The sequence below is a fragment of the Suncus etruscus genome, chromosome 3 (genome assembly GCF_024139225.1).
Source record: "Suncus etruscus isolate mSunEtr1 chromosome 3, mSunEtr1.pri.cur, whole genome shotgun sequence".
Lineage (NCBI taxonomy): Eukaryota > Metazoa > Chordata > Mammalia > Eulipotyphla > Soricidae > Suncus > Suncus etruscus.
The window spans coordinates 161,646,539-161,669,373 of NC_064850.1; the positions used below are offsets into that span (position 1 = coordinate 161,646,539).

At 36.0% G+C, this 22,835-nt stretch overlaps 1 protein-coding gene across 1 annotated transcript in view; it reads right to left on the reverse strand.

Moving 5' to 3' along the window:
• Nucleotides 1-22,835, reverse strand: part of CCDC178 (coiled-coil domain containing 178) — a 323,190-nt gene that overhangs the window by 281,959 nt on the left and 18,396 nt on the right. Inside the window, exons 6-10 of the mRNA XM_049770918.1 lie at nucleotides 18,991-19,211; nucleotides 13,043-13,185; nucleotides 8,951-9,104; nucleotides 3,557-3,652; nucleotides 3,301-3,437 (exon numbers count right to left, since the gene is read on the reverse strand). Of these exons, the coding sequence (XP_049626875.1) occupies nucleotides 3,301-3,437; nucleotides 3,557-3,652; nucleotides 8,951-9,104; nucleotides 13,043-13,185; nucleotides 18,991-19,211 (751 nt within the window). The remainder of the gene's footprint in view (nucleotides 1-3,300; nucleotides 3,438-3,556; nucleotides 3,653-8,950; nucleotides 9,105-13,042; nucleotides 13,186-18,990; nucleotides 19,212-22,835) is intronic.

The following is a 22,835-nucleotide window of genomic DNA, read 5'->3' on the forward strand; positions in this document are numbered from 1 at the left end:
GGGGTCACACCTGGCAGCGCTCAGGGGTTACTCCTGGCTCTACTCTCAGAAATCACTCCTGGCAGGCTCGGGGGACCATATGGGATGCAGGGATTTGAATCACCACCCTTCTGCATGCAAGGCAAATGCCTTACCTTCATGCTATCTCTCCGGCCCTGCTTTTACAATTTTCTTTTTCTTTGTTGGGGGTGGGGTGGGGATTCAGACTCACTGGGGCACAGGGCTTACTGCTGACTCTGAGCTCAGAGATCACTGCTGGTAGGACTCATGAGATCATATAAGGTACTGTGGATTGAACTTGGGTTAGCCACCTGTTTTCCATCCACCCAACATTTAAGACTGTCCACACTTATGATCTAACATTTTGTCATTTAAAATAATTTAGGACTCAAGTGCACTGATAGTTATTTCAAGCATCTCTTATTGATGTTAAATTTTTCTTTATGCTCTGTAATTTATAAATTCATCTTTAACAGCCTAATTTATCTGAGAGAATTTTGTGCATATTCCATTTTAATATAGTCCTATATTGACTGTGAACTTTTTAACAAGGCAAGTTACTGACAGTGAAAGCTAGTAAGAATATGAAACAGGGTTCTGCAGAGACAGTGCAACAGGAAGGACATTTGCCTTGTATGCAGTGATTTCTGGTTTGATTTCATAAGTTGCCCCACCAAAGCTGCCAGGAGTTACCTAGACCTCAGTGCCAGGAGCAAGCCCTGAGCACAGCTGGGTGTGGGCCCAAACCAAAACAATTTAAATATTTTTACAAAATTTTAAAAAGATAATATGAAATATAATATTGCCCAGATCTTCCCTTCAAAATCCTCTCATACATTTCTCTTAGCCATAGCTATCACAGCATATAATCTGAAACTATTTTATTACAGTTTATATCTCGGCTATCTAAAATGTATTACTGACTTTTTTGTTTTGTTTTGTTTTTGGGTCACACTCTGTTGTACTCAGGGGTTACTTCTGGCTCTGTGCTTACAAATTGCACCTGCCAGGCGTGGGGACCATATGCAATGCCAGGGATCGAACCTGGGTCCATCCTGGGTTGGCCACAAGCAAGGCAAATGCCCTACCACTGTGCTATCACTCTGGCTCATGAATCCTTATCTATGCTGCTAAACTAAATGTTTCTAAAGTATTATTCATTTTTATTACAGCCTTTATAACAGGCCTCCTCCCCCTCCTCTCCCTCCCCCCCCTCCCCTTCTCTTCCCAGTCCCCCTCCTCTTCCTCCCTCTACTCCCCTTCCTCCCCCTCCTCCCCCTCTTCCTTCTCTTCCCACTCCCCTCCTCCCCCTCCTCCTTCTGCCCCCTTCCTCCTCCTTCTCCTTCTTCTTCAACAAATACTTGAATTTACAGCAAGCATTGCTGCTGCACTTCAACATAAGTTTAGTGATCTCTTAGCTTATGGTGAAGTAACTGATTGTATTCGTGAAACAAATTATAAATATAGCAAAAAATAAAACAAAATAAAATTATTAGGCATATATACACATAGTAAGAACATTATACTTGGCCTAGATGTTTGTCAGAATGGACCCTAAACTGTAATATATGGATGAATTAGCTAGATATAAAAAAAGAAAAAAATTTAAATTTTAAATATAAAATGTCAGGACCAGAGAGATAGCATGGAGGTAAGGTGTTTGCTTTGCATGCAGAAGGACGATGGTTCGAATTCCGGCATCCCATATAAACCCCCGAGCCTGCCAGGAGCGATTTCTGAGCGTAGAGCCAGGAGTAACCCCTGAGCGCTGTCGGGTGTGAACCAAAAACCAAACATATATATATATATATATATATATATATATATATATATATATATATATATATATATGTGTGTGTGTGTGTGTATGTATATATATGTGTGTATATATGTGTATATATATACACATATATATAATGTCACTGGAATGGTAAAACAATACATGCTGGGTAATAGAAATTGAGATAAGACCTTTGTATTTGAAACAAAAAACAATGGTGAGCCACTGTGTGTGAACGAGCTGAATGAGTGAAAATGGAACCAGCTGAGGCTGGTGTGTATAACTACATTTGGAAACCTTTAGGATATTCTAAGTTGCTATGTTCTCCCTTTACTCTTGAAGATAAAATTAAAGCAGTTATGGAAGTAAATTGATCACAATTACTCTTTTAGAAAGGTAAAAAAAATATCACTACATAGTAAACACATATAAACCAATTACTTCTTTGTAAGCCATTTACATACATTTAAATGTACATTTAGGTAGGAGCTGTTGTTAAGGTGCTGGAGACGTAGTGATGTAGAAATATTAAAAGTATAGTCAGAGCTAGCAATATAGTCAAATGAAAGCTCTTGCCTGGCTGAACATTGTAGAATTTTTGAGTGGTCCTCAAATATTGCCCTAATGACACCTCAAGAACCACTGGTCCAATCTCTGTCACTCTATGCTCTGCCTAACTCTTCCTGGAAGGAACCAAGACTCTGAAATGGTTATAATGGGTGCTGATAAACAAAAAATAAATAGAGAGATAATGCAAAGGGGTGGAGTCCAGGCTTTTGCACGTACAAGGCATAACATATGTTATAGCCCTGTGGCCTCTAAAAGACCTGGGCCACTAATATGGCCACTGGCCAGGTGCAGGCTAAGGACCCCTAGGAATGGTCACTAGTTCTGTAAAAACCACTGGGGAGGCATCCATATAAATAAATTGCTTTTGAGTAGATTGATAATATGTTATTAATACATTGACTATATAGACTGAAATATAAAGCAGTCAAGGAAATCCAGGTTTATGAGTTAAGAAAACTAATTAGTCATATAGGAATAAATTGAGGAGCAACAGTGCATGTGAACTTGATAAAACAGTTGAATTTAAAGCAGCTCTGAATACAAAATGACAAATGAAAGAGGGATATTTGAGTGAATATAGAGATACTATCACTTTATTCACTAGTAAAGGACTGTGATTAAAGTTTATCATTTTAAATAATAAAAAAACTAGAAACTAACAATAACACAAGCACTAAAATACTACAACACAAATACTAGCAACACAAGATGGAGAGGTCACATTCAGCAGGTCAAATATGCTGTGAAAGAATAAAACTTTATGGAGTCAGGGAAATAGCTCAATGGGCTGGAACATAAGGTTTGCATGCATAAGCCCCAGGTTTGATTCCCATCACTACATGGTCTCCAGGATGTATTACTAAGCACTGAGCTAAAAACCCCTGAATACCTGTGGATGTAGCCTCCAAACAAAAAACAAAGAATAAAAATGTTCATAATTTCATAATTACCTATCATTGATATAATGTGCCAACAATTCAATATCATGGGCAAGTTTTTTATTTTCTTCTCTTATTTTAATATTTGCGAATGATAAATTTGCACGATCTTTTTCAATTTCGGCAAGTTCTATATTCCATATTCTTTTCTTTAAGAAAAAAATGACAACCATTATTATCTGTGTGCAAGGATCACCAAAAATAAGTATTAATAATTGAATTAAATTGTTTCAGTTAATATTTGGAAAAAAAGAAAAGGTCAACTTACTGCAGCATGATATTCATTAAATGCTGTCAAGTATTCAATATTCATATTCTTCTTTCTTTGCACTAGTTGTTCATAATCTCTTTTTAATTCTTCTAGCTGAGAAAAAATAAGTTATGTGATATCCTTTTATGAAGTAAAAGAATAGGTATTTCATTTTAGGCAACTATTATAACTTAATAAATGATAGTTAAAATAAAATATATGTAGGCTATTTTTATTTATAAAATATAATATAAGATTAACAAATGAAGTCTACAATGCTCAAATAACAAAATAAACAACATAAAATATAATAAGAATACATAAAACTATTTTGCAAAATTAATACATTTAAACAAATATAATGCACTTCAATAAATTAAGGTGAAAATAACAGAAGTATTCTCCAGACTAAAATGTATTACATAATAAGTTTACATACATTTTCTATAAGTTTTAAACTATTCTAGAATTTTTCTCTGAAAGTTTGGTGTTGGATTTAACTGTCCAATTAACTATTTTATTTATTTTGGGGTTTTGGACCATACCTGGTAATGCTCAGGGGTTATTCCTAGCAGTACTCAGTGGTCCATCTGGGATGCTAAGGATTGAACCCAGGTCAGCCATATGTAGGAAAATGCCCTACCTATTGTGCTATTGCTCTTCACCCCCCACGAATTATCTACCTTAAATTTTAAAAAATCTAAGGAAATAGATCATAAATATGAGGCAAAGCATCAATATATTTCAGATATAGTATGTCAGAAATAAAACTTTAGAACAAGGGATTTTTAATAAGATTAAAATAAGTGTTCATCTAAAATCATAAGAACTAGATTGTATATGCTAACATACCCAATGAAAGAAAGAAATTGAATGAACAAAAGAAAGAAACTGGAAGGAAGGAAGGAAGGAAGGAAGGAAGGAAGGAAGGAAGGAAGGAAGGAAGGAAGGAAGGAAGGAAGGAAGGAAGGAAGGAAGGAAGGAAGGAAGGAAGGAAGGTGGAAGGAAGGAAGGAAGGAAGGAAGGAAGGAAGGAAGGAAGGAAGGAAGGAAGGAAGGAAGGAAGGAAGGAAGTTTGTTGAAAAGCATAAGGAATAATTAAAGAATGGGTTTGATTTTTATTGCAACTAGCAAGGTCAACAAAGTAACATAGCGCTCGAGGCTCCCACAGCCCCTGATACCTCTACTGGGCTCAAGTAGTGCTGAACCACGTAGTGCTGAGTCAAGCATCACCAGATTGAAAATCAACGTAAGTGGATCTTGAGCACCCGAAAGCCAGTGCAGACAGTTTTGATAAAGTATACTACAATATAATTCTATTTCTTTTATTTTTATTATATCTTTATTTAAGCACCATGGTTACAAACATGTTTGTACTTGGGTTTCAGTCATAAGAAATAAACGCCCTTCACTAATGCAACCTTCCCACCACCAATGACCCCCATCTCCTTCCTCCCCATACAAGGGGCCGGAGAGATAGCATGGAGGTAAGGCGTTTGCCTTTCATGCAGAAGGTCATCGGTTCGAATCCCGGCGTCCCATATGGTCTCCCGTGCCTGCCAGGAGCAATTTCTGAGCATGAAGCCAGGAGTAACCCCTGAGCACTGCCGGGTGTGACCCAAAAAAAAACACACACACACACACAAAAAATGTAATTTTAAATCATAGTTTTCTAATCAATTTCAGCAAACTTTCTGAGAGAAGAATGGGAAAAATAAAATCCATTAGAAGTATTTCATTTAAGTGATAAAAGCTTGGCTAGAAATAATTTTAAGTAGAAATGCAATGAAAGAAATCAATTAAACACATAAATCAAGTTAAACACAAAAATTTCTTGGGGGGACAAAGCAATAGTATAGTGAGTAAATAGTATAGTAGTAAGTGCTTTTGGGTGTGGCTCAAAATTAAAACATCGAAAAAATCCCCCAAAACACAAAGATTTTTGAAGAATGAATATAATCTATCTTACCCAGTTATTTTATGCCTCACAGTATTAATTTAAAATTGTCTTTTTCTGAAATTCTTTTTCTTTCTTTCTTTCTTTCTTTCTTTCTTTCTTTCTTTCTTTCTTTCTTTCTTTCTTTCTTTCTTTCTTTCTTTCTTTCTTTCTTTCTTTCTTTCTTTTCTTTCTTTCTTCTTTCTTTCTTTCTCTTTCTTTCTTTCTCTTTCTTTCTTCTTTTTCTTTTTTCTTTCTTTCTTTCTTTCTTCTTTCTTTCTTTCATCTTTCTTTCTTCCTTCCTTCCTCTCTTTTTCTCTTTCTTTCTTTTTTCTTTCTTTCTTTTCCTTTCTTTTTACTTTCTCTTTCTTTTCTTTCTTCTTTTTCTTCTTTCTTCTTTTTTCTTTCTTTTTCTTCCTTCTTTCTGTTTTTCTTTGTTTTTCTTTCTTTCCTTCTTTCTTTCTTTCATTCGTTCATTCTTTCTTCTTTCTCTCCTCTCCTTCTGTCCTTCCTTCCTCTCTTTTTCTCTTTCTTTCTTTCTTTTCTTTCTTTCTTTTCTTTCTTTCTTTCTTTCTTTTTCTTTCTTTCTTTCTTTCTTTCTTTCTTTCTTTCTTTCTTTCTTTCTTTCTTTCTTTCTTTCTTTCTTTCTTTCTTTCTTTCTTTCTTTCTTTCTTTCTTTCTTTCCTTTCCTATGTCTATTAATTAGTTAACTCATTTACCAATAGTCTTTTATTTACCTAGCATGGCACAAGAACTGTGCAAGTTATTCAGAAATATAAAAAATGCATCTCCTACCATTAAAAAGTTCAAAGCCACTGCTTTCCTGGTTTTGGCAGCCAGGATACAGCAGCAAATAATTTCTTTATGGCTCAACACCAGTAAGCTGTCTCCACCCAATACAGGTGGAGCTAGAGGATTGCAGCTGGTTCCATTTTTTCTTGGTTGTGCGCTTCTTCTAGCCCATGAACCCCACCACAACATGTATTAAAAATCACACGACAGGGGCTGGAGTGGTAGCGTGGAGAAGTCAGTGTCTGCCTTGCTGGCGCTAGCCTAGGAAGGACCGTGGTTCAATTCCCTGACGTCCCATATGGTTCCCCAAGCCAGGAGCAATTTCTGATTGCATAGCCAGAGTAACCCCTGAGTGTCACTGGGTGTGCCCCCCAAAAATAAAAAAAAAAACAAGAAACAACAAATAACCCACACTACAAAATAGTAAAACAACTTATATAAAATAATCAAAAATTTATATAAAATAAAAAAACAAAATAATCTTGTGTTTATTAGTGTTCTTCTCTTTTAATTTATTCAATATAATGTCTTCCAATTCCAACCAGTTTGCATCACATTTTATGATGTTGTTTTTCCTTGTGTCTGTGTAATATTCCATTGTGTATATATAACACATCTTAGAGCATTCCATTGACATCAACAATTACTTGTTTAGTTGTTTTTAAACAAAAATATTGTTGTTGATTGTGGGCCTCACACAATACGTAGTGCTGGTCATGCTTGCTGACATAGATGGTCTGGGAAAAGGATGCACTCAGTTTCTAGGATTAGACCCGTGGCCTTAAATTTTTTTAACACAGTTGCTTTCTCAGATGTGTGCACACATAAGTATATCACATATTTTATACATACATATATACACAAATTCATACAGGTTGTGAGAATATTAGAGCATGAACACAAGATCATCTGTGATCAAATCTAGGCATTGACATCTATAAGTCATCTGCTCTACAAATTGAACCACATCCTAGTCTCCTCTGCATCTTTTTTCTCTTTTCTCTTCTCTTCTTATTTCTTCTCTTCTTACTCCCTTTCTTCTTTCTCTTTTTTCTCTTCTTCCTCTCCTTCTCTTCTTTCTCCCCTTTTTCTTCTTCCCCTCTTCCTCCTCCCTCCTCTTCTTCTTCCTCTTCTTCCTTCTACTTTGTCCTCCTCCTTCTTCCTCCTTCTCCTTTTTCTCCTCCTTCTCTTCCTCTTCCTCTTCTTCTTCTTTCCTCCCCCCCTCCTCCTCTTCTTCCTCCTCCTCCTCCTCTTCCTTCTTCTTCTTCTTCTTCTTCTTCTTCTTCTTCTTCTTCTTCTTCTTCTTCTTCTTCTTCTTCTTCTTTCCTTCCCCTCCTCCTCTTCCTCTTTTCACTCTTCCTCCAAATCCTCTTATTTTCTTTCTGGATCTCTTGGACTCCAATGATTCTTATGTTGTTTCTGTTGAGTTTACCAAAGACTTCTATTTCATCTGTTCACATTTTTTGAACAGTTATTCCATTGTTTGATCATCTGCTTTAAGGTTCTTTTCTGATTTTCTGCGGTATGAAATTGTTTAGCATCTCATCTTCCAGCTCACTGATTCTATCCTCACCTGCTGTTACTCTGTTCAAGAGCTTTCCATTGAGGTTTTTATTTCATTTACCGAGATTTTCAGCCCTGCTGTTTCAGATTGGAGTTTTCTGATTTCTATCTTGTGGTCTGTTTAGCTCAATCAATGCTTTCTTTGAGTTCTATGAACATTCTCCATATTTCTTCTCTAAACACCTTATCTGAGAGGATAACTAGTTGGTTGGTACTTTTCAGGTCATTAGAGCTGCCATCTTCATTCTATATGCTTGCTGTTGCCTTACATTGTTTCCCCATTGCCAAGATTATTTCACTTACCCGTGGTATAAAGAGTAATTGTATAAGGAAATGTAATGTAGTAAAGAAGGGATGCATAATAGGGAGGACAGAGAAGAAAAGAAATTAAGGTGAGAAGGAGGTAGGCAAAAAAGGGACATAATGGAGTAACAAGTGTCAAGGCTTTAGTTATTTTAGTGATGTGGGAAACAGGTATAATAGATCCAAAGTTCAAATTCAGCAACAATGAAAACATGAGACCTAAGCTGTAATCAGAGAGCTATGGCTTTACTAAGGTTAACTTAGAATAAATTAGTCTTCCAAGTGGATGCGAGATAAAGATGGTTTTCTCAATAATTTTTTTATTGTTTTAAATAAGAAAAGAGCAGTAAAGATGAAACATAAGAGTTGATACCAAATTAGTACCAAACATGAGCATTCAACCAAAGATTATAATTTAAAGATGAAGAGACCCATTGATTTCAGGAAACCTCTGAAAACTGAGAATGATTCCAGGATATTAGCACTAAGGGAAACAAACTAACTAGGCTCTAACACCACAAGAAGAGTGTCTTCCCAAAGCTTGGTGAACTTGGAAACAGATTTACTCTGGAATCTTCAGGAAATTAAAAGGTTGTAGATACCTTGATTTCAGTTTTAGAAGACAAGCATCAGAAAAATTCATTGAGCCACTGACCAGAAAAATTTGAGGAAAGCATCAGTTGCTGTTTTTGATAAATTTATAATGCAGTGATTTTAAAACAATACAGAAGAAAATTGACTGCTGTTTAATTATTATCTATAGTAAAATTTAATAGTCATGCTATAAAATGAAAATTAGTGTTTTTAATGGAAACTTACCATATTTGTCAAAGTAGTTATTTCCATTGTCGCTGACATGCTTATCTTCTCTGAGTCACTCAATTTCACCTCTTCCTTCTCAATATTAACAGAGATAGTATCTGCTGATGTTGAGTAGATTGTAATAATATAATCAAGCTTTTCTATCTCCCGTCTAAGAAGAAAATATAGTCAATTTTTCCACTTATTGATATGAGCTTTCAGCTTACTGATATTAGCTTCCAACTTAAAACATATCAATACAAACAACTTATTCCTGGGGCTGGAGAGATAGCGTGGTGGTAAGGCATTTGCCTTTCATGCAGAAGGTCATTGGTTCAAATCCTGGCATTCCATATAGTCCCCAGAGCCTGCCAGGAGCAATTTCTGAGCATAGAGCCAGGAGTAACCCCTGAGCACTGAAAACGCTGAAAACCACCCCAAAAAACAACAACTCCAAAAAAACTATTTATTCCTAAAACTTAGCACATTTCAAAGCATTTCTTGTAAAGTACCCCTTAAATACTTAAACAGCAAAGACAAATTCACGATTAGTACTTGTTTCCAATAGAAAGAATTGTAGAAAACATTTTATTTGTAAATTTGAAAAAATAGGTTAATTTCTTATTTGATTTCAGGTAAGAGATAGAAGAATCTTTGTTTCTGCAATTGTGTAGTATTTGTTTGGAAAAGGAAGGAAGGAAGGAAGGAAGGAAGGAAGGAAGGAAGGAAGGAAGGAAGGAAGGAAGGAAGGAGGAAGGAAGGAGGAAGGAAAAAAGGAAGGAGGAAGGAAAAAAGGAAGGAAGGAAAAAAAGGAAGAAAGAAGGAAGGAAGGAAGGAAAAAAGAAAGGAAGGAAGGAGGAAATAAAGGAAGGAAGGAAAAAAGAAAGGAAGGAGGAAGGAAGGAAGGAAAAAAGGAAGGAAGGAAGGAAGGAAGGAAAGAAGGAAAGAAGGAAAGAAGGAAGGAAGGAAGGAAGGAAGGAAGGAAGGAAGGAAGGAAGGAAGGAAGGAAGGAAGGAAGGAAGGAAGGAAGGAAGGAAGGAAGGGAAGACATAAAAACGAAAACTCTACTCATTAATATAATCCCAGATGACTTTGTTTTTACTTCCCCACAGTCTTAGATGTAAAATATATGAACCTGCATCTTGGAAAACTAATGTTTTGTTTTGTTTTGGTTTGGTTTGGTTTATGTTTTGGGTCACACTCAGCAGCGCTCAAGGGTTACTCTTGGCTCTTTGCTCAGAGATCACTCCTGGCAAGCATGGGGACCATATGGGATACAGGGATTTGAACCACCATCAAGTCCTGGATTGGCTACTTGCAAAACAAATGCCCTCCCACTGTGCTATCTCTCTGGCCCCCAATTTTTTTTTAAAATAAGTACTTGCATAGAATTTTCTGTTTCTACAAAACTTTCTTTAAAGAAGTGTCATTTGATCAACTACATAATGTTTTATCTTATCTGATGGTCAGAAAAAGATTTTAAATATAAAGTATTTTAAATAAAGATCAATATATCTAGTGTACTGATACATATTAAAATGACAATGTGTCAAAATAATAAATAAAATTTACATGGGAGGCAAAATTGGCAATATTCAGGGGTTACTCCTGGCTGACTACTCAAAAATCACTCCTGGCAGCACTCACAAGCTATGCAGGATGTCTAGGATTGAAGCCAGGTTGACTGCATGCAAGGCAAGTGACCTGCCTACTATCCTATCACTCTACTTAGAAATAACTAACTTTTGAAATTATAAACAGGTAACAAATTGGCATATTTATTTAAAATTTATATAATAAACTACTGATGTGTAACAAAGTACACCAAGGCAATGTGATATAAAAACAAAAAAATACTCAATAGATAAATAAGTAGAGCAATAAACAAATATTCATAAGAAAATAAATGACAGTAGTGAATAAATACCTATTTGTGTGTATTGAACTGTTGCAGATTCTCGAGACTAATATTTATATTAAAAGTAGTTAAAAATCAAACCTGAAAAATGCTCCACTATAGAAATGAAAAAGTAAAAACAGTAATAAATAAAGTTATTTATAATTGAGCAGAAAGTACGTTTCCCTATGAGACTTCTTCCAAACACCAGGTAGATGCAAAGTGGAACATAAGCATTCAAAAGGTGTAAGTATAGTTAATGTCCTTCTCTTGAAATTACTTTTTCTTCTCATAATGGTATCTATTTCAGGATATTATTCCAGTCAGAACACAAATTACAGAGTTGGGCTAAAATGCAGTAATTGCTCAGTATAGTTGATGTGTGAGCTAAGTATTATTTTAGTTGTCACTATTTCTATTTACTGAACAAGTTTATGATACCAGTTCTTCAAACTTTTAAGGATTTTTTTTTCAGTAAAATGCCATGAGTTTTGCTACCACTTGTGATTGAGGACATATATACAGATATTCAGTGAGGCAAGGACAGCAAATATTTAATTTATGAATACTATAAAATATTATTTCATACAATATAGATACACTACGTATCTAACTAATTGATAAAGAAAACACAAAAAAGTGAGATACATATGTGATCTAATTATTAATAATAATAAGAATAACATAATAAAATAAAAATACATTAAATAATTTTAAAACAATATCATAAAACTATATATGTACATAAAATATGAGTATATATATATATTTAGTTTTTAAGTCACACCCATTGGAACTCAGTGTTTCCCAGGAGTCACTCCTGGAGGTCTTTGGGACCATAAGAAACAAGTTTGTGGGGCCGGGCGGTGGCGCTGGAGGTAAGGTGCCTGCCTTGCCTGCGCTAACCTAGGACGGACCGCGGTTCGATCCCCCGGCGTCCCATATGGTCCCCCAAGAAGCCAGGAGCAACTTCTGAGCGCATAGCCAGGAGTCACCCCTGAGCCTCACAGGGTGTGGCCCAAAAAACCAAAAAAAAAAAAAAAAAAAAAAAAAAAGAAACAAGTTTGTTTGAATGTGAAAGGCAAGCACCCTTCCTGCTATAATAGCACTCCATCCCCAGGAGTATATATATTTTTAAATAAATCTTGTTATATACATGTATTTAAAATAAGTACATGGATTGTTCCTAGCTAATACTGATAGATTTTTACGTGTCTCAATCTAAACATTTTGGAAAATAATTAATTTTGCATATTATTAACAAGTTACATTATACTCATGAGCAATTTAGCAGTACATATGAAAATCTTTTAAAATATTGCAGAATAGGAGCCGGAGAGATAGCACAGTGGCGTTTGCCTTGCAAGCAGCCAACCCAGGACCTAAAGTGGTTGGTTCGAATCCTGGCATCCCATATGATCCCCGGTGCCTGCCAAGGGCCATTTCTGAGCAGATAGCCAGGAGTATCCCCTGAGCACCGCCGAATGTGGCCCAAAAACCAAATATATACATATTGCAGAATAGCTGTCCTAATATATGAGGATTGGTCTTGGAATTTCAATTATGCTAAGTGATGTTATTCAGGGGGAGAGAGACTGACACATAATTATCTCTGTCATAAGCAGCATATAAAAAATGTGGTAGGAGAATAACAAATATCCAAGGACAATCACTATGAATTCTATGAGAGTTGGTCTTCAGTCAGGAGCTTACCAAGAAAGATGAGACTGGGCTGAAAATGGAAAAAAACACAGTAACAATGATGAAGGGAAGTGATCAAAAGAGGGGGCTACTTAAAGGTGACAAATCATGAAATCCTATCAGTAACAGTTACCAAGAGCCAAAGTGCCAATAACTTATTTTAAAAGTCTGTATCATAAAGGTGGGTTTGTGGGTGTGAGGGAAACTGGGAACATTGGTGGAGGGAAGTGAACACTGTTGAAAGGTTGGTATTAAAATACTGTATACCTGGAACCTAACCTTGAATGACTTTATAATTTATGCTGACTAAATACAACTTTAAAAAAGACAAAGCAATTGTACTTTAGTGATATATTCACATATATGTTTACATGTTTATAATGGATAATTTAATGCATCTATAACAGCAATATAGTACATAGGTATCATGAAGCTCATCTGATTTTTATAATATATGTTAAGTTTTATTTATATTTTTAATTCTGAAGACGAACAGTTGTGAAAATTCTTACTTGTAGGCTCGTAAGCTTAATTCTCCATTATCAATATCTATTTCTACTTGTTCTTTCATTTTTTTAGCTTTCAATTTGGCACCTTCACAGTTTTCTGTAACTTCTTGAAGTTCATTATTCACAAGTTGAAAGAGTTCCATTGCCTGAAACAAAAGGTATTTTGCTAACATATTTGCTTAACTCTAGTTAGAAATATAAAAGAGAAAACTCACAGATAAGTTATGACATAGAAATAGATAATGTTATTTATAGGGGGCTGGAGAGATAGTACAGCTGGTGAGATAGTAAGGTGCTTGCCTTACACACAGCTGAACCTTGGTTTGATTTTGGCACTCATATGTTTCAGACCACCTTCAGGAGTGAACACTTAATGTAGAGACAGGAGCAAACTCTTAGTAAGTGAGGTGTGCCTGAAAGATTGAGTAGGCACTTGGGGGCTTATCTTATATGTAGCTAAACCTAGAGTCAATTCTCTGCAGTGCATATGGCTCTCCAAACACCATCAGGAGTGATCCCTTATCATAGACCCTGGAGTTAGCCTTGAACTTCAATGGGTGTAGCCCAAAATCAACAACAAAATCTCTTTACACCAATTTTGTTCCCATAATAAGTTTATTGTTTATTTTTGTTTGGGGGCCACACCTGGTGATGCTCAAGGGTTACTCCTGGCTATTTGTTCAGAAATCGCACCTGGCTCAGGATACCATATGGGATATCGAGGGGGGAGGGAGGAATTGAACCACAGTTCATTCTAGGTTAGCGTGTGCAGGGCAGATGCCCTACCACTTGTGCCACCACTCCCTAAGTTTACTGTTGATTTAAGAAATTTTCAGCTTAACCTTTTAGGAAAAGCATCAATACTAAGGATGTATAAAAGTTATCCAAAAATAATGTTAACAACCGAGGCTGGAATGATTGCGTGAGCGGTAAGATCCAAAAACAAAACAAAAAATGTAAACAACCAAGCTATGCTACTAAAAACAAAACACAATATTTTTACCCACACACTATTTAACTAAGGTAATAACCCTTATGATTTCATTATAAGTATTCATATTTCGTTTATTGGTTTTACTATCAAATTATAACTTTCTTCTTTCTCTTTTAAAAATAATATCTTTATTTAAGCACCAAGATTGTAGTTGGGCTTCAGTCATAAAAAGAACACCCCTCCCCCCCACCTGTTACCAGTGCAACATTTTTTTTCTTTATCTTTATTTAAACACCGTGATTACAAACATGATTATAGTTGTATGATTACAGTCATGTAAAGAGCACCCCCCTTCACCGGTGCAACATTCCCACCACCAATTTCCCAGATCTCCCTCCTCCCCACCCCCCTACACCTGTACTCGAGACAGGCTTTCTACTTCCCTCATTCATTCACATTGTTATGATAGTTTTCAGTGTAGTCATCTCTGCAACTGCACTCATCACTCTATGTGATGAGCTTACCACAATGTCTCTCATCTCCCTCCTCCTCTTCCTCCCTGCCTGTATTTGAGACAGGCATTCTACAAGGGTAGTTTTAGTGGTGTGGCTGAACCACAGGTCTCTGTCCACTTGGAAAGGTATCAGAAAGGGTTTTTATATAAGACACTACATATTGAGAAGTACTCTTTCCACTGACTCAATGTTACACTAATATGAGGCGTTTTTTCCTCGAAAAAAATTTTTCTTTAATATTTAGAATAGCTTAGCATAAATTAAAGAGTTTAAGTGTCAATAACCTGTACAAGATTTTTTTTTGTTTTTTGGGCCACACCCTTTTGATGCTCCTGGCTAAGTGCTCAGATATTGCCCCTGGCTTGGGGGAACCATATGGGACGCCGGGGAATCAAATCGCGGTCCTTCCTTGGCTAGTGCTTGCAAGGCAGACACCTTACCTCTAGCGCCACCTCTCCGGCCCCGTGTAAAAGATTTTTACTATGGATACAAGTGTAGTTCTACGCATTTAATATTATTATTGGGAGGAGGGGTTGGATCACATTCAGCCATGCTCAGGCCTTACTCCTAGCTCTGCATTCAAGGATCATATCTGGCAGGATTCGAGGAACCATAAGAATGCTGGGGATCAAATTTGAGTTATCAGCATGCAAGGCAATGCTATCCACTGGATAGGCCTATCGACTGGCCTATTACTTGCAGACACAGATCTATGCAGATTAATAGATATATTAGGTTGATATATTAAATAAATGTGATACTTAAGTAAAGAAAAAGTTTAGGAAATTTAAGTGCTGATGTTAAAGGAAGAAAAGCAATGGATAATATAAAATTCCACGATGCTCACTTTGTGAAGTATAACAGAAGTGGCACCTGATAGTCATTGCATTGTCTTGTTTCTAGGAAACAGGGTTTTATTTTGAGGCAAAATCATTTATAAAATAATTTCTTGGAGGTCAGAATAGATAGTATTTTTGTAGCTTCAGGGTCTGAGTTGCCTGTAGAATATGAAGAAGTTTTATTTTTATGAATTTGATTTCAAGTATACTGGCTAAAAGTTTTGTTTTTGGTTTTTGTCTGTTTTGTGTTGCCTTTTTTTTTAAAGCAATAAGATTACATTGGCAGGGCTCTGACCTGGGTATCTTCAAACAGAATAAAGAGAGCAGAATAAAACAAAACTTGATACATACTTCATTCAGGCCTAATAACCACTCAACTGTTTTCAGAAGCTATCAAGATGCTTGTAGGGCTTCAGTAAATATTACCACGCTAAGTAACTTAATCTTTCTAATTTTAGTAATAATATCCTATGTTCTTTAACTTCCCAAAATTCTCCAAGCATAATTATTTAAATTTCAGGTTATGACCTCAATCATTTAAGTGGCAGGCACAAAAGAATAATTTTTGTGTGTTCAAGTTACAGAGAAAAATATGATTAATGTTAAGCTTTCAGACTTGATTAATGTAAAGTTTTCAGACCTGGGGAAATAACCAATCTTATCTCTAGACAGAGCATCCTTTTATTTTTATATTATTAAGTCCAACTTTTTTTTTTTCCTTTGGTTTTTGGGCCACAACCCGGCGGTGCTCAGGGTTTACTCCTGGCTGGCTGCTCAGAAATAGCTCCTGGCAGGCACGGGGAAACATATGGGACACCGGGAATCGAACCAACCACCTTTGGTCCTGGATCGGCTGCTTGCAAGGCAAATGCCGCTGTGCTATCTCTCTGGGCCCAGTCCAACTTCTTTTTTATTTTTTTTTTGTTTTGGATCTTTGAACTATACCAGGCTGTCAAATATGAAGGCATCAAAGAAATAAATAAATTTTACTAGAGAATTGATAGTCCAAGGAGAGGGTAAGAAAAGGGTGATCTAAGGGCTTTTAATTTCTAAATTACTGAAAAGTCAGCACCCTCTGGGAACACACTGCAGATAGGGATCCTGTGTTCACCATTTTGTTCTGCCTTTTCTCACCAGGAAGACGACCACAGAGACTTTACATTAGCTTCCTCTTCCAAAAAACAAACAAACAAACAAAAAACAAAACAAAACAAGACAAAACAAAAAAACCTTTTGAGACATAAAGATCCACTTACGCTTGATTAACATTAGATAGATATCTGGTCTCCCTCCTGTGTTGATTTTTCTTGAATGATAAATACTGTGTGTGGGGCCGGAGAGGTGGTGCTAGAGGTGCAAGTGCTAGCCTAGGATGGACCACGGTTCCATCCCCCAGTGTCCCATATGGTCCCCTCAAGTCAGATGTAATTTCTGAGCGCATAGCCGGGAGTAACCACTGAGCATCAAACAGGTCTGACCCAAAGCCAATAAACAAACAAACAAATAAATATTGTACGTAGAAGACAGTTCAATTTTAGTCTAAGAGGCTGGGAGTTCCCCTGAACACATGCTTTTTTCTCTTAAATCTGTCTTGTTTTCTTAATCCTCAGGGCAACTCTGGTTCAGGCCCATTTATTCAGGAATGGATGTTGGCACCTAGCAATGTTCAATGGTTATTCCTTCGTTAAGGAATTACTTCTATCAGAATAAAGAGACCTTATGAGATGCCGGTCATTGAATCTGGTATGACCGCATGCAAGAAAATCACCCTATCCACTATACTATTGCTGTGGCCCTGAACATATTCTTATCAATTATTTATTCAATTGATACATATTTTATCTTTCTATTTTTAGTTTTGGGGCCACATACAGTGATACTCAGGGGTTACTCCTGGCTCTGCACTTCAAAATTACTTCTGACAGGCTTGGAGGACCATATGGGTTGCCAGGGATCAAACCTGGGTCAGCCACATGGAAGGCAAATGCCCTATCCGCTGTGCTATTGCTCCAGTCAATTGTCAGTTATTCAATTATTCAGCATTCAAAAACATTTGTTTAAACCTAGTTGTAAGAATCATCTTTTAGTCATGTTTGAGAATATTCAAATTCTTTAAAATAATTTATAGGGGCCGGGCGGTGGCGCTAGAGGTAAGGTGCCTGCCTGCCTTGCCTGTGCTAGCCTTGGACGGACCACGGTTCGATCCCCCGGCGTCCCATATGGTCCCCCAAGCCAGGAGCAACTTCTGAGCACATAGCCAGGAGTAACCCCTGAGCGTTACCGGGTGTGGCCCAAAAACCAAAAAAAAAAAATAATAATTTATATAGCACATATCTACATAAATCACAAGCACACAACATGCAGAAGAATACAACTTTAAGGAGTATTTTGTAATTAAGTAACATTGGGAAAATGCAATTTTACATCCATAAATTTTTACTTATTTGTAGCAACAATAATTGTTTCTTGAAACAAAAATTAAAAAAGAAATGTACTGGGCTGGGGAGATAGTGCTACAGGGTATGTACCTTACATGCATGGAACCCAGAATGGTCCCTGACACTGCACGGTTCCCCAAATAAGCCAGGTACAGCCTTGCAGGACTTCAGCATCACCTGAGTGGACCCTCTAGATCCAGGATTATAGTTCCGAGCAGCACAGGATCCTGGTTTGTGTGTGGGTGTCCAAGTGCACATGCACAAAATGTTTTATGAGTACATCAGTACCAGGGAATAATCAGGAATTTGAGGTAATGTCTTTAAAGAAATGTGTTGACTTCCCACTATTATTTCAAAGTCAAAAATCTTTCTACTTGGGGCGGAGTGATAATGCAGCGGTAGGGCGTTTGCCTTGTACACAGCTGACCCAGGATGGATGTGGGTTCGATCCCCAGTGTTCCCTATAATTTCCCAAGCCAAGAGCGATTTCTGAGTGCATAGCCAGGAATAAACCCTGAGCATCACTGGGTGTGGCCCAAAAAAAACAACAACAACAAAAAAGGTTTTTTCTACTAATATTAAGAACTACTAATGTATGAAAAGTTCTACCTTTCTAAATCTAAAGTTTCTAAATCTTAATAAATGTCATGTGGTCACTGCTAAGATCATATTTTGTTTGTTTATTTTTTGGTTGTTGGGTCACACACCTGGCAGCACTCAAGAGACTGATTCTGCTCTCAGAAGTCGCTCAGGAGACCATATGAGATACCTGGATTCGAACCTGGGTCCATCCTGTGTTGGCTGCATGCAAGGCAAAATCCTTACCTTTGTGCTATTGCTCTGGCCCCAAGATCTATTCATTTTATAAATGCAGAAATAGATACACAAATGTTAAGTAAGTATTTATAGCATAAGATCTAAACAGTATAACTCTATTATATGATGAATAGTCCTGAATCCAGTTCTTGGCACAGTAATCTGACTGTGATAATGTTTGATAAATACTTAAATTCTAGACAAAATTGAGGACACCAAAGGTGTTGGGGAGGAAAGATGTGGTATCTAAGGAAAGTGTCCTATGGATAGTGATAGAAGGATTTGGTGGTATGCATAGGTAACACTATCACTAATTTAAAAATACATACAACATTGTAAAATAATGTTACTTCAACTTAAAATGATCATAAATAAATTAAAATGCATATTCATTCATTTAATCATTTACCTCATATTTCTTTTTATAGTGATCCTGTAAGGTGCTAAATTCATAACGCTGCTTTTCCATCAACAAAGGAGTTTGATTTTGCATGTAATCTATGTCTGCTTGAATTTGTGCATTGTATTTTTCTAAATTTTCCTTTTGCTCTTGAAGGTATTTAACTTTTCTGGTTTTATTGTCAATATGCCATCGTAATTCTATAATATCTCTCAAATAGGCATCATGCTCTAGATATTGTAAGAAGAAAATAAATGTGATTTTAAGTTAAAATCTCCAGAAATAAATCTATTGAATCATACATATGAAATATTCTAGTTTAACATAACATTCCTTTATAAAATATATTGCTTTCTTTACTCATTACTAAATTATGCTTTTTAGTTTGACAATCACTTTAATATAAATCCTATTTATTGTACTATATGTATGAACTTAGTTATATAAGAGCAATATATAGAACTCACACCTAAGAAAAATATCAATTGTCAAGCCACCTAAAAGTAAAATGATGAAATATGAGTTATAGTTATTACAGAAAAAATTTTAAATTGTTATTAATTTCTGATTTATACTTATTTTCAACATACCAAAAGAATAGGTTATAAATAAGATGTTACCTATAAAATTAGCATGTAAGTTTATCTTCATAAACAAGATGCTAAAAAGAACAATACTTTTTTTTTTTTTTTTTTGGTTTTTGCACCACACACGGTGACACTTAGAGGTTACTCCTGGCTCTGCATGCAGAAATCACTCCTGGCTCGGGGGACCATATGGGACTCAGGGATATCGAACCATGGTCCATCCGAGGTTAGCCACATGCAAGGCAAATGGCCTACCACTGTACTACCCCTCAGAACAATACATTTTTAAGAACAAAATTAAAACAAATTGCATAGATTCAACACTAAATCTAGCATAAATCACGTGGGGTCTGTAGGAAGAAAAATATGAAATGCCAAGAAATAATATACATGTGAATTTATATAAATAAAAAGATGATTTGTACGATACAAAATTATTTCAGGGGCCGGCGAGGTGACGCTAGAGGTAAGGTGTCTGCCTTGCAAGCGCTAGCCAAGGAAGGACCGCGGTTCGATCCCCTGGCGTCCCATATAGTCCCCCCAAGCCAGGGGCAATTTCTGAGCGCTTAGCCAGGAGTAATCCCTGAGCACCAAACAGGTGTGGCCTGAAAAACAAAAAAGCAAAACAAAAACAAAACAAAATTATTTCAAAACATTGGTTGTTTTCCTCCATAGACTGATTAAAAATACATAGTTCTTTAATGCGCTTTCATGCTAAGGATGGAGACCATTAGAATCTAAGATTCATGTCATGACTTTATAATTAGAGTTGTCTTTTAAGTGAACATAGATTTGGTCATGAGTCTTCTTTATTAAATAAGTATATTAGCATGAGAATAACAAGGGGAAATTCAGAGATTTTCCCATCTAAATCTAACAGTGATTTCTACTAATCTCTAAGGAACCCCACTTCAAACTTAAATTTGATCTTAGTATACTAATTTGTTAAAAATCTACCAGCTTTTAAGATATTTTTTTATCAAAAGGTATGAAAAAAGTCTTGATAGCAAGGGAACCAACTGATTTTTAAGGATTTTATTTCTGATTTAAAAAAGAAATTAATATTGAAGCTTAAATTCTTTGTCTGAACAATTTAACCATTTAGAAAACCCGAGACAAGACTTTAACAGTATTTTCAAACAACTTGAGACAGTAATAGTTATAGAACTCTACGTTAACAACAGCAAGACATGTACTAATTCTCAAGATATGCACACATCACACAGATTTTCCAAGTCACATAAAAATTAAGATTATTTTACTCTAAACCTTTTCACATAATTAACATCATTAAATATTTCTCAAAACTTAAATTCTAAATCAGGACTTAGAAGACTGTAGGGGGATCCAGTTTGAATTCCCAAGCATAATCTCTGGATGTTGCCCAGCAGTTTTACTGATTGTTAGTGGGTGCGGTCACAGAGGTTCTTTCTACCAGCACCGCCAGTGTAATTCTGTTAGTTTTCAAAACCACTATGTATCAGCAGAACCACTATGTATCAGCAGCACTGCATCCATCCCTGGGCTCTAGCAAGGAACTATGACTAGAAGGCCAAGTATCACCAGAAGTGGTTCTCAGGCATTGCTTGAAAACAATACCCCACATAAAAAAAAAATCAGCAGCAAGATATTTAAGACATATATGATAATCCCCAAGTATCTGAAAATCAAAGAGCAACTTCTAAGCAAATAATAAAAAGTAGGTCTAAAAAGAAATTTCTCTTTTTGTGATCTACCCCAAGTGCTCCACACTGTTTTCAAAATACATTTGCTCTCCTGTATTCAAGGAAGCACTATTCACTTATGATTTGGAAATAACCCAAGTATTCAAAAACAGAAGAGGAAAAATGGAATTGTTGTATATAAACATAAAATATTATCCAGAAATTAAAAAAGATAAAATCATGCAACTGGCTTTTACATGGATGGAACTAGGGGCTATAAATATGAGTGAAGTCAAAAGGTGAATGATAGATACAGAATGATTTCTTTTATATGTGGGCTATAAAGAAACATAGTAAGAGGATTGAGGGAGATAGAGAAGAAAGGTGATTGCTTGCCCTACAGATGGCAAATCCAGGTTTGATCCCCACCATACAAATATTCTTCCAAGTATCACAGTAATGATTCTTGAGCACAGATCCCTGAGTGATTCCAAAACACAAAGTCATGAATAAGTACTGAATACAGTGTGTGGTTCAAAAACGAAAACAGCAAAAACAAACAAAACACAGTAAGAGTAATAAATGGTGAAAATACACAGAACTTGGGAGATTGTCTAAAGAAGTTGGTTTACAAAAGTGAGTGGGTGGGAGGTAGGAAACTCTAGGACAATAGTGGAGAGACTGTGACACTAGAGAAGAATGTGGTACTAGAACATTATATACATAAAGTTCTATTCTTGATAGTATTGTAAATCATGGTGCCTCAACATAAATTGGAAAAATTCACAAGGGAATTTTTGAAATGTTGAATTTTCAATTTAATATATTCTATTTTTAATTATTTTATATAAATAAAATTAATCAACATCATCAATATTTATAAAATACAATTAATATAATCTTAATAGGAATGCTGTAGTTTTGAAATGTCTTCCAGAAGGCAGCACAGATAGAACAGCAGTAAGGTACTTGCTTTGCACATGATCGACCCAAATTTGATCATGCTCATTGAATATGCTTCACCAACTACTTCCAGGAATTATTCCTGAGCACAGTAAGGGTAAGCCCAGAGTTATGAGGGTGTGGCTTAAAATTCAAGTACATCACAAAAAGTCTATTATAGAACATGGCATTGTACTTCATGAAAACATCCTAGATCCTCTACTAAGATTCAAAAGAAAATAATAGACACTGACACTTCCCAGGTAGTTCATTCCGGGCTGATACCTTTGCTGCATTCTGAGAAAGACCACATCACCAGCACCACACCTTAAACCCACCGAAAGAAACAACTCAGGTCTTTGACTTAACCCTATCAAATTGCCAAGCTAACAAAATTGTTTCAAATCTATAAATCCTGGACCATGCAGTCATCGTCAATACCTCAGAATTTTAAAGTAGTGTCTCCTCAGAAGTATTACAGGAAATCTGACGGTAAAGTTATATTTTCTAGCAAGCTTAGGGAGCTTACACAGAAACACAGAAGGCTCAACTCAACTAGCACCACTAAGAGCCTTGTAAATCTTTAGAAACTGACTTTAGTAACACCATAAAGAGATTTAAAAATTATATCAAATTGATCCTTGTTGATCTAAGTTTTGAT